Raw genomic sequence first — 13,490 nt, 5'->3', positions numbered from 1 at the left:
AGCACTGCCCAGCAGTAACCAAAACATCCCTGACTTATCCACACTGCTTCCAGCACAAACCCCAAACCTAGCTCCATACTAGCTCCTATGAAGAGAATTAACTCTCTCCCAGCCAAAACCAGCACACTAGGTTTCTCATGCAATCTTGCTCCAATGTTAGGTTAGGATATAACTACATACTGGCTTCAAAAACTAAAAATACTTGTCAGCACCTATTGTCTGAGACTATCTCAAATAGTACTATATCTGTTAGTGGTACAAATCCTAGGGATTCTTAGCTGTAAAAGCTGAATTTCTGGATGTATTGATCCAATAGGATCAACACAGTTTGAGTGTAGTTTCACTTGGAGAGTGCTGATGCTAGCCCATCCCACTAAAGGTGTGACAAAGTACCAACTTGTTCATTTACTTCTTATTCTTCATAAATATATCCTAAAGACCCATCACTTTAATGTTCTGATATATTTGCATTAGGAAGCTAGCATATGAGCCATAATTCTCAAGCACCTGCCCTGTTTCTATGATGCCATATAATATCAGTGACTTGCCAAAAAGCAATACCAGGAATTTGTTGAGTTTGAGAGGATGATCAATAAATGCCAGGGAAGTTGCTTCTTCATCCTAATTACAGGAAAGAAATACCAGTCCTGAACTTTTTTAGTGTCCTTCTTTTGAGTACTGCAGTGTTCTCAAACCTGCTTGTTATTGATTCAAGTTTTGAATTAAAATGCAATGAAAGCTTGAAATATTGGATTTAAATTTAAGGGGAATACTTCACAGGTACCTGGACTGGTTTGGCAATTTACTACTTCATTTCAGTCATCTTGCTGCAGACATTCTTCCTAGTCCAGTAAGTTTACATCCTTCTCATAACAAAATCCTTATCAAATCACATCAGCGGTATTTGTCAAGGCAAAACCAGATCAGGGACCATCATAAGAAATAAGAATTTAGATTTGTCCATCTCTGTCAACTCCACAGCAGCAAGGACAGCAGAACAGGCAAGAGCTGACTGTTTACGAACACCCTGTCTATTCTGAGGTGTAAAGGTCAGCGTATCACTCATGTAATACAGCAGCAGCGAGCACTGCAATTAGGGCAATTAATGGTTGCCATTGCAGTCATACCCTTAACTGGGGCTTTGGAAACAGCACTATTGCTGCTCCATACTGAGACAACTGAAGAAAACATCCAGTCATTATCATCGCCTGTTACCATCATAAATACAACTGAAATTAAAATTTAGAAACGCAACCCCTAACACTGTTTGCAAAATGTTTTCATTGCAGAAAGCTTCTGCCACCCCACCTGGGCCTGCGGAGATGAATAAGGAGGCTGACCACAGCCCCCCGTTTGGCACGGCTGCTGGTGAGCTTACACATGCCAGTGGTCCACTCATCCAAGGTTTTCATCGAATTACAGTTCTCTCAACATCTCCTTAATAGTTTAAAACTTCCTGTATTTGTTTTACTGGTTTCTACATGTTTATTTAAAAGGAAACAATCCATTGTATGTTAAGAATATAGGAAAAGATATTAATAGTAAAGGTAATGCAGTTGTGCACATATACTTCAGTGTGGAGGGTAATTTTCCAACCTTATGCAGCTAGTCTTAGATGAGAAAGCCATCTCTTACACTCAGTGTTTTAAAGCAGAGAAAAATTTAAGGACTAGGAAAAAACACAGGATCCATGCAATCAATATGCGATCAAAACACAAGCCTAAAATCTTACTCCTCTTAATATATTGCTTAATCATCTCTATGTTCACCTTCCAAATGAACAGTGGTTGCTACTGTTTCAAGAGAAAAAAAAATTAAGTACTCCAAATAAGTTCAGTGTGGGGAAGAAAGGAGGGAAGAGGTAGACACAATTTTAATACCCAGAAATAATTTAATATACTGGAACAAAAATTATACAGAATGAGAAACTTAATTCTTAATCTCTTTGCTTATTATGAAATGTTTGATTTCTTTCAAAGCTAAAATACAAACTTTTCTAAAAGCTGTTTCCTTCTCTTGAAACAAAGAGTCCAAAGATTTCCAGCTAAACATAATGGAGTGAACTCTAAAGCTATAAGGATGCCCTGATCCAAACAGGTTCCTACAGGTTGGGCATCTTGATCTGGACTGCTAAAGCTGTGGGAGAGTGGTCCTGGAACCCAGGGCAGGGCTTCTTGTCTAACAAGAGAAGGCTGCTGCTGCCCTCTGCAACCCACACTCCCATGGTAGTCCTACCAACATCATTCATTACTTCATGAAAAAATAATTTCTGAACAAGATAACACACATTTCCTTTATCATTACACTTGAACATCACACATAGCATCCTTCAAACATATGGAAACCTGTTAGTCCAAGGAAAACAGTGTCCCTCTGTTTTTAAATTAAGGCAAAAGTTAAATATTGAGGAAGAAAAAAGGTGTTGCATTCATTGCTTAGATTCAAGAAGAAAGTCTTGAAACAAAACCACTATCATGCTAGCTAATCAGATTTAATTCTGTCAATACAATCTGCTAACAAGTAAAATAACATTTAAAATTACCTTTGTTATAAAATACAGGTCCTTTATATACTGCATCAGGTTCTTGTGAACTAGATGACCACACATCTGGACATAAGCCACTTCTTCCCCCTATACATCCCACAATAACTGCCTATACTGCGTGCCTTTCTTTTTCCTATAGCATCCAAAGCAAACTTTCAGCTTGCCAGAATAAAGCACTGTATATCAGGTCCATATATTTTTGTCCTTGCTGCAAGAGTAATAAACACCTCCACAGCTGAAGAACAGGACTGTAATCCAGATAAGGCTTTTAAACAAAAGCTGCACTGAAATATACTGCAGTACTGTACTAATATCTCCAATGCTTCTCTAAGTAAATCTAACCCTGGTTAAGCCAAACCTGTAACTTCAGAGGGTATGAAAACAAAACCTACTCATTTCCTGGCTAGGGGAGGTTTGGAGAGGAAATGTCAGACAGACTGTAAGCAAATCCAGGGTTAGTTTGGGGTGATAAAACAATTTCTTTACTTTCCAAAGAACTAATCCCATAAAAATGTGAACGTACAGAATTAAACTGCATATTCTGAACATACACAAATAGACACTGGCACAGCAGCCACTAAAAATCAGTCCCCATCTTCACTTAACAAAAGGCCCACTTCACACAAGCCCCCGACAAACCAGAAGGATACACATTCACATACAGAGAGCAACATTTGCTTTCTACGGCATTTTAAAAGTATTCGACAAGAGCAAACACATAATTCTTTATTAAACAATCAAAGACAACAAAAGCAAGTTTCTGTTGTCCCATCGTATTATACTACTAATCCTCTTTGGATGGCAATCAAAAGACCCTGAAATGCCAAGCTATGAAAGTGTATTTCCAAGCAGTGGTAGCCTCTGGCTCTTTGGCTATGTCTTCAGTCTGTTGCTTTGGCAGGCAGGAATAATCCTGGTCTGACAAATGGCAAATTCCCAGTGTACTTACCAGTGCTATCTCAGACTTCTTCATTTTACTTAAAGGATATTTTAATTGTAATAAAACTAATTTTTCTCCTTCAGGAGAGGCAGGTAGGTTACTACTACTGCATTTCAGACTGCATTCAAGAAGTGCATTTTTCTACTTCTTCTATTGCCCACATGCCAAGCTTTGGTTTGAGACAGTGTCAGCAGATACTTAAACACAAGACCTTAGTGGGCCGTTTAAACAGGAATTCAGATGTACTATTTCCTCCAATACCTCTCCAAATCCAAGTAAACACGTTCTGTATCTTTCCCCAGCTATTACTTATATAGGAAACATAAATGCTATGCAAGTGTAGCAGCCACTGCTGCGGCCACTTAGCAGTTTAAACCATATATGCAGTAGAATATTTATATCATCATTTCATAGCATTACCATGAAGCCAAGATGAACATTCTTAAACAAGTCAAACATTTACATGCAGCATACAAGTAAAATTCCATTAGAAAGTATGGTGTTAATAAGCTGTACAAATTAGTGATTGTGGTAGATTGGCATCAAGGTTGCAAGATCAGGTCATGCCATTCCTAGGATGCATCTTGGTGCCCAGGAAAAATTAAAAAGGAAATGAAACAGCCTGACTTAAGCTTAGAGGCACCTAGTTAATTTAGCATCTCATTTGAAACTGCAGGCTGCCTAGAGATAATATAATGAATTAGAGCAGAATTGGCTAAGAAATGGAGTGCCAAGAACAGGGAAAAACATAGACAGGACAGGGCCAGATATTTCTGTAATAATCAAATTATGCCACCAATAGCAAAGACAGAAGTCCTAATTGGGTATGTTCCTTGCTGTTAGGAGGGATCTGGAAATCCCACCAGAAACGACCCTGTAAGCCACATTGCTTGGTGTTCTACCACGGGATGTGGAAGCACATTGTCATTTTTACCCTACCAATGACCTAACAAAAGGGATTAAGTCCCCCTGCCCCTTATTTTCAGACTGGAAATCATGCGCCAGAAGATTCAGTTAGAAGCACTGTGCAATGCACTACAAAGCAAGGTAATACTTTGTTCAGTGTTTTAACATGCACTCACATGGCGCAAAACACTAACTCATACTTAAGGAATCTGTTGCCAAACAATTGCAGAAACAAATACCATACTAAAGAATCAAAGATTAAGAATATTGTCTCTAAGAATTAGAGGGTCCCCAAAATTAATATCTAGTTGTTACTGGTTTGAGTTTTAACAAGTCTCATGCAAAGGAAAAGAAGTCATTGTGCAGTTGTCTGGATTTTCCAGATGCATTCATCACTTCACAAAATAAACTCAAGACATTAGCCAACATTTTAAGATCTACTCCTTAATTACCATTGAAGTTCTTGCTGTAAAAGTGTGTATATACTTTTTAGTAAGAGAAGGTTATACCTTAAGGCACTGAGAAATACAAAATTTAACTGCCAAAATTGCCACCTGATGTATATGCATGCATACACACATATAGCAAGACTGAAGTGCGCTACTGTTAACAGGGTTCAGCTGTGTATGTAAATATATGGCAACTACTCTAATACAAGGAAAAGAGATGAAATTTTAATCAAATGGGACTTGTATCAGGTTCAGGGGACCTGAAAATGGGCTAAAAATGAAAAAATCTAGCAGAAGAATGACTTTAATATTAGGTAACATTTCAAATTTTTATCACCTAAATCCACAAAATTCTTGATCTGCTCCTTCTGGTGTTCTCTGCAGAGCTGAAGTCAGGACCAGCTAAATAAAAGATAATGCAACTAGGCATAACACAATAAAAGATATTACCTTCACAATGCATTATTGCTGCCAATTATAAGAATCACTTCAACTTAATTTCAAAGGCACAATCACCCTCAACTGTAACAGTCTCTTTTTTAAATTTCAAACAGTATTACATTAAGGCAATAACTCACCTTCCAGCTATAATATCAGTCTCCCTTATTGCAAAAATACATTTCATAAATACTTCTCATCGACAAGTCAAGCTAATTCAGGTTAATTTTATTGTATTTTGGTGCTATCTCACATTTGTGTGCAATTACCTTTATCATTTTATTGCCGTGCCAGAAAGTAATCAGAACAATTATTTGAAAAAGGAGGTGTATAAATTCTAAATCACACTTGCTGGCATTTTTGATAAAATAGCAGCTTTATCTCAGAAAGTGGCAGGGACATCGGATAAATCATGCATCAGTCAAGTGTAGCTGACCCCCAAGTGCATTGCACAATATCAGGAGTGCTTCAAAAGAAACTTTCCTATATAATCCATCATTCTTTATAATACCAAAATAGCTATACCTGAAGAGAAGGAGCTAGAGAATAATAACAAAATAAATCTAAGCAATATGAACAAAACCATTAATAGTGCTCCTTAAGCTGAAGGAGAGTCAGGAATCTGAATTGTGTTCAAGGAAAGAATTTCATTGAAATTTTTAAAGTGAGTAGAACAGCTTTAAACAAATGAAGCAGCAAACTGTGTATTAAGAATTCACTAAAAATACAAATGCATCTACAGTAAAATAAATACACAGAAAAGACAGGTGTCAAAAAGACTTGTACAAAAATCCAAGATTATAGTCTTGGCACACACATCTGAATTTTCCTATCCTCATCAATCTTGGTTTGATTCAGGAGAGCGTGGACAAGTGTTTCACTGTATTAACAGAGAGCAAAGCATCACAGTTAGTCCAAGAATCTGTTTAATAAGTTTAAATTTAATAACTACAAGAAATCCAAAGAGGAAGAGAATTACACTTAGAATTAAATTTCTCATGAAATAGAAAAATTGCCACATTGTCATAAGAACACCACAAACCCCCAAAACTCCTAAATACAGAGACATTCCTGATGTATGCTCACACACATAACTACAGCCACATTTCAGCCTCTTCCACACAACCGAACATACATCTTTGGCCACCGTAACAGAATCTGGGATCGAGCAGGAGACAAATACAGTGATTGTGGAAAATGCCCACATCTGACTGCTTTCAGAAACCTGCTTAAAAACTGTTCAGCACATTACATCGGTGATAATCGATTTCTGCAAAAACCATATGCCAGGCATATATTGTGTGTCACACCAACGTGTGGTTGTGCTCAAAGTAAAACTGTACGCTAATCATACATTATAAACATCACTAAAGAAACATGAACTACATTACATACATATTTAATATGCATCCAGAAACAGGACCAGATAGCAGAGGAGCCTGGGCTGTGTCCACACAGCCCCCAGCAGATCCCTGCTCCCCACGGCAGATGGGGCTGCAAGAGTTCACGTGTTTTACCTTAAACCCTGTGCCCTTCCACATATCAAAAGGGGAAAACTCCCCTAACAGCTAATGCTGCACCTTTCAACTAGAAGTGAGAGTGGGAGAAGTGAAAAGGTTAGATAATAAATTATTAGTTTCATATCACTTGCCAGCTATATCACACCTAGCTTTGAATGAGAAGGAACTAGTGACTCTTCCTACCATGCCCAGTTGTGCAAAGATAATCAAATATTTCTCTGCCATTATTCCAGGTACCTGCTAAAAGATGTTTGCAACTGGGAGATACATACATAACTAAACAGATGACTGTTCAATAGAAAAAAAAAGTGAAGCAAGAATTTATTTTCCTTATTTTCTTCCTCAACCACTCCATTTTAAAAAAAAAAAGCAATTTTCTTTTGTGGAAAAGAGAAAGAAAATCTTCTACAGAGGGGTAGAAGACACAGAATATGCCCAAATACTACTTTTCTAAGCCACTTTACATTACGTGAAGTAGATTAAAACCACCAGAGATGCCACTATTAAGACATTTTTAACAGTGATAGAAGTTGCCAGCAGAATAGATATGCAAGTTTGAATGTACTAGAAATATTTTCCTAGAGGAGCATTACTAATGTTACAAAAATAGTTACTCCACAGAAAAATGTATTTTTATCTTCAAAGTTCATTTTAATTATTTGAAGAATACGGTTATGCGCTAAAAATGTGTTGATGCCTTCCTTTCAATAAGGTAAATTGTTCTGAATTTCTTGATAGAGTTGTTTTCTTATTTTACTATAAAGTTACTGCCCTACACTTACTGAAGCATCAAGCCTCAAAATTAAGCCTGTTTGTTTTCCAATAAACGAGGTACTTATTAGGAAACAGAAGCAAACTGCTAACTTATAACCGAAAATGTAGCATTGTCCTGTTAGTTTACGCTCTGTGGCAGATAGATACGTGATGGGGAAAGGTCTGCTGATGCCTGTTACCAACCATGACAGAACTACAGAGATTTACAATGCAGCATCAATCTTGTCAGCTGGATTCTTAATACTGACTGCTGGACACTGGGGAAAAACCTATGTTACATGAACTCTTTTGTAATGCTGGACTTTCAGCGTACACCTAAATGCAAGGGTATTTTACTAGAAACTTACGTTTGGAACAAGCCTTGCTGCCATGGTAGATGAAAGGTCTCCACCTGTAAAGAAAAAAAAAATCTCAGTTAGATTGAGATTTAATTTGAATTCCACAAGAGGAACAGTACATGTCAATAGTGTTATTTCCCCTATAACCAACTCGATATCAGTTTTTTAAATGGGCTCTAAATTTCAGTATATAATTTCAAAGGGGAGCTTGATTTTTTTTTTTACAACCAGGAATTTTAATGTTCATGAGGTCATCTACTGCTTGTTGAGAGTCAAAAAAAAATCAACAGATGGCATATTGAAGACTTGTTCCATAACAAACACTACACAGCTCATGATTTGAATAAGAATGACCTAAAAGATACAGTATTAATTTAAGAAATATTTGTACAGGCAGTAATGCACTTCTGAGTTACAGCCTTTTGTGATTCAGGAAGTAACACATTTTAAGGCATGAGAGCAAGTAACTTAGTTGTATCCTAGGTTTAAAAGTACAGATTGCAAAACATTAAGAAAGTACCTAAGAAATGTTAACTTTAATTATTAGAATTCTAGTCTTAAACAGTATCATTATTTATATATCATTAACAAAAATACAACAGGTTCCGCTTCGCTCTCCCCTTTGAAATAAAGGATGATTGCTATTTCCTTGGCATTTACTTAGTCCTCCCCCCCTATTTTCTTTTCAGTGCTATTTAGCTAAGATCATTGTATCTTTGTAAAGATGTGCTATAAACATTACATTTTTGAAAAACAGGGAGATTATCTGACAAAGCTCAGCCTCAGAGTCCTGACTCACAGCCAGCCTCAACAGGAACTCTTCCACTTAAGTCGGGGAACTCACTGCTCCACAGAAGGGGATGACCGTATCTGCTTAAAGAAATGCTGAATCTCTCAAAAGAAATGATAACCAACATCTAAGGCTTTCCAAGTCCTCTCAACACATCAAGCCTTGAAGTCCAAGGCAGTGACAGAACGTACAGCCACTTACAAACAACTTAAAAGAAAGCAGAAATATTTAAAATAATTAAGATGTAATATTACGAGTTTAAAATTAAGATCCTGAAAAATGAGTACTTTAAATATACTAACAATCATACCCTTGCAAGGTAGGCAGTGCAAAGATCACTCATTCCATTTTTAAATGTGAATAAGCCAGGCAGATGAGCAATCCAATATAATATTATTTTAAATATCTACAACAGAGCTAAAAATAAAATAGCAATTTATTTCTGTTGTCAGTTCAGAGCTTTAACTTTCCAAGTGTATAGCAACACTCAGCTTTTTTCAGATTTTTCTGAACGGTAAAGCTAGACTATTTGCCTCAAAAAGCAGATTTATCCAGAAGCTCATTCCAAACCTGGGCCAAAGACCAAAGAGACTTACAGTGTGTGAGTGCACTGAATTAAGCCAACGTTACACAGAGATACCCAGGAGTAAGCATCCGTCCTCTGCCTTTGCTACGCTCCCCCAGGAGGCCAAGGAGCAGAGCGGGGGCCGCGATGGCAGGGGACGGGCACGCCGCGATGGCAGCCCAGTATCCCCAGCATTAGTGGGAAGGCAAGCCAGCGGCATGCCTCCGTCCCATCCGCAGCACAAATCACTCACCATCAAAATGCCCCTCGTACCGTGGCAGGCAACCTGAGGAAGTCTCACCTACCACCTCCACCAGGAAAGGGAAACCCAAAGGCTTCCTCTGAAATACATCTTTGGCAACCTGAATACAAACGAAGTCTGGACACGTATGTATGAAGGACTGGGGCACCTATGCGCTTTTGCTTCCCGTGCACCAAATGTTAAATAATTACCATTTAACAGTTACTTATGCCCCTCTTCCCATCTCCTACCAGCTGATCTGATGGCGCACGCTGCTTTGGGTTCTGGCGAGATCCGCTTGCTCCCCACCTTCCCATTGGGAAATAAAGTGTTTCCAAGATAGCAGCTGCTCATGGGTGGATGAAGGGCTGCTCTGTCAGGTCAGCCAGACAACAAGCATTCACCCTGACTGAAGGAGCTCAGAGCCCAGCAGACATCTCTGGGACAAAACTGATCAGGAAACATCCCTTTTCATAACAAATTTTTGTTTTGTATTTACTTGCAACACAGTCTGTCTTCCTGTTTATGAAAGAAACCATGCCAAATGCCAAAATCCAGTTAAATTTCAAGTTGTTTCAAATCGCATCTAATTTGTGGCGACAACAGCAGTTTAATTGCTAGCCAGGTTCCACGTGATGCATTACTATCTAAAAAATCTCCAGCACCCCCATAAGGATGCTCACATACTCTTAAGAGCAATCCACACAGAGCTCAAGAGTAAATCCAGATCAGTCACCAAAAGTTTCCTCAATAGTTTTAGGCAATTCCCCTTCACACTTCCTCAACGCAACAGTCTCTAAAAAGCATGAGTAAAGATACCCAACTTCTCCTACAGTGTAGGTGCAGGAAGCAAATACAGCACAGACCCATCCTGTGAGCATTCCAAACCTTTGAATATGTCAGTAGACCAAAAATTTGAAGCAAAGTCAGGGGTTATATCAAAAATCAGATCCTTAAAAGCCATCAAAAATTTCAGCCATATTTTGTTGATGGTCTACAACAGAAGTCCTTGCATTTTAAGATACTTTCCTGTTTACTTTCACAGGACTGCAGCCTGAAAAGTACATGTGATGGCAGCACTACAGTAAGAACTCTTAGATTCATAAAAAGTATTTTTCTCAGTTCATCAACTTTTAAACACTAAAGGAAGATTCTCCTTGAAAGACAAGTCCTCAGGAACCGCAGAATGTAATACTCTCTGGTTTCAGTACTAAAATTTAAAAACAGCTATTATATCAAGTCAGTATATGAATAAAATTCCATATGAAAACATTTAAAGTACATTAGATTTTTGGTCAAGATGAAAGACTGAAAAAAACTCAGGCAATCTATTCTAATTGGGTTCCCATGGTAACTGTACAATTGGGTTTTTCAGTGTAACATCCCAAAGGCCCAATGCACACTTGTAAAATATACTTCAAACAGCCTGAATTGTTTTTACATTACAGCACTCCCAGGAAGATCAATTACTATACATCCCCACCCTAACTATTAGTGGCAAGAGATGTTAACACTATTGGCCATATTAACATAAGTCATGTAAAAAACACCACATATCACCATCATTATATAAAACTAATTACACACTTCAGATGCATCAACCATGTTCAGAGTAATAAACCAATACTAGTCTTGTCACAAGATCATGTTTACTGAATGTTAGAAATCAACCCCAAATATATGCCAAACCATTTTGCTTCTCATATTGATTTCAAGGATAAACAGAATCAATCATTAATAATTACATTATAAGATGACCCATAGGGTTAATCATATTCTTAGAAACTCTCACTATGGAATCAAATATAGCTGCACAAAAAGACAACTGAAAAGCATTCAAATCCAGGCCATACGCATTACCAATAATACAAAACAAGGTGCATTCACAAACATGCAATTCATTTAATTGGTGAAAACAAAATAGTACTATTGTCCTATTTAAAAAAAAAAAAAAAAACAACAAACCAAAACTCAAGCATTTATTAAAAAAAGTTTCTCTCAGATTAAGCACTTCGCCTCCATTTCACTTTCTGAACACACACCACCAGCTGTACGCCCAGCCTGCCCTTCCAGACAAGCCTTCCATCCAACTGCCTAAGCCTCAAAGCTAAAACCAATTCACTTATCTTCCAGGGAGGGGGAGGAAAAAAAAAAGAAAAAAAAGAAAAAACCACCAAACTGTGGCCAGTTTGAAAAAAGTCAATTTCATTTCTCAATCAACCAGCCAGAAATCTTGTTATTTCATGGACTGAAGTCAGCAAACAACCAGAGGTATTTCTGGTGTCAACAGCAGACTGTGCAAGGGATTTCCCTTCTCCCCCCACCCTTTCCACTGCATTATATCCGATCATACGAAACTCCAATGGAGCAGGATGAAGGGAGAATGAAGTTGTGTGAATTGTTTGTCCAGGACACTGCTGACAGTCTAAAAATGTACTGTCAACATAGCCAACCCACTGCTGCCAAAGCAAGTTTGTGCATTTCATGTGTATTTTTAGATGCTGTACATTCCATCTTGTGGTTTTTTATATGTGAAACAGAAAAATTAATCTTTTAACAGGGTCTTAAGTATACTTTATGTGTTTATTAAAAAGTTTAACTAATTAACAGACCTTCTGCATACTTGAATGTACAAACAACCAAAGATTACATTATTGTTTGCATTGTACTGACTGATCTAAAGCAGTCAGATAATTTAAATATTACTGAATTATGATTATGCAGCAGCATTTACAAGACAGCACTAATACTTGCTATCTGCTAATGCAGAGTTACCTGGAGGGAGTTAAATGTGCACTTGGAACATGTAGATGGCATGATTCAGAAAACAAAGCAAATCTGACTTCAGTAGGCTGTGCTGCTAATATATTTACTAGTTTACTAAAATACCTATTTCATTAATCTGATCATAACACACTAAAAAGTGGCATTTGAACAATTAAAACCTTAAAATGCACCCATCAGCTAAGACCAGAAGCCCATCTCTTCAGTATCCCATCTTCAACAGCACATAGCTACTGAGTACTATAAAAAAATATAGTGATCTTTACCAGTATACCATAATGTGCGCTCCCATCCCCCCCAAAAAAGTGGGATTCAAACTTCCTGAGTCAGAAGTGGGATTTCTGAGTTTAAAATAAAAGTTTGTTTCTGAGCCCAAACCCAGCATCCCCAGCCGCCTATTCCATGACCCACAGCTCAGCTACACACTGGATAGTGAACATACAGTGTAGTCTGAAGTGACACTTGCTGTTTCTCCAGATGCCATCAGCTCCTGCTTTGAGACAGGCAGAATTATTCTTTATTCCCCTTTGCCAAACTGCTCAAGACTACAGGCCCTCTGTCAGTAGTGCTACTTTATTACTATTTCACCTGAAAACCAAAGGGGAAAGTCAGAACCTTTGTATCGATGAACTCCCCTCTTCCTCCTTGAGATTAAAGGCGACTTGTTCAGATAATAAGTATTTGTAATCACCTTCAGAACCTCTATTATATTGGGGAGAATTTCAGCTGCATGTCCAAGTTTTACAAGTGACTTGAAAAGACACCTGAAATGATTTATACCATATACTTTGGCACAATATAAATCAATAGATAGCAGATAGTCCTGACAGACATCAGGACAGGGTGCTTTTGCTCTGCTGATATAAAATAGTAAATAAGGAAACAACCTGAAGAAGGATTAGCAAAAAGCATCAAACCAGTGACATATTTCCAAAGAAAAACCTTCCCAGTTACTCAACTTCCATAAAACTCCAAAGCCACACAAGCTTTACTGACATTCAAATACATTTTTTCTTTTTTTTTTAAACAGCAGTCTGGACCACACCAGTAGATCAGTTTTAAAACTGCATTTTGTATTTCTGGAAAATACTTCAATACATGCTTGGTCTGGTTTTATAGTTTGGTTGTTCCTCCAACTGTATGTTTAACTTAATGCTGGCCCAAATGCACCTGTGCTGGCTGATAATGTTAGCCTTACAG

General features: G+C 37.7%; 1 protein-coding gene across 7 annotated transcripts in view; it reads right to left on the bottom strand.

The window, feature by feature from the left end:
* MGMT (O-6-methylguanine-DNA methyltransferase) overlaps nucleotides 1-13,490 on the bottom strand; it is a 169,175-nt gene that overhangs the window by 151,892 nt on the left and 3,793 nt on the right. For all 7 annotated transcript variants that reach the window (XM_069797257.1, XM_069797253.1, XM_069797256.1 and 4 more), the window contains one exon: nucleotides 7,920-7,963. In XM_069797257.1, coding sequence (XP_069653358.1) covers nucleotides 7,920-7,963 — 44 coding nt within the window. The remainder of the gene's footprint in view (nucleotides 1-7,919; nucleotides 7,964-13,490) is intronic.

The sequence above is a fragment of the Haliaeetus albicilla genome, chromosome 11, assembly GCF_947461875.1.
Source record: "Haliaeetus albicilla chromosome 11, bHalAlb1.1, whole genome shotgun sequence".
In the NCBI taxonomy this organism is placed as follows: Eukaryota; Metazoa; Chordata; class Aves; order Accipitriformes; family Accipitridae; genus Haliaeetus; species Haliaeetus albicilla.
This window is presented reverse-complemented; position numbering and strand designations above follow the sequence as displayed.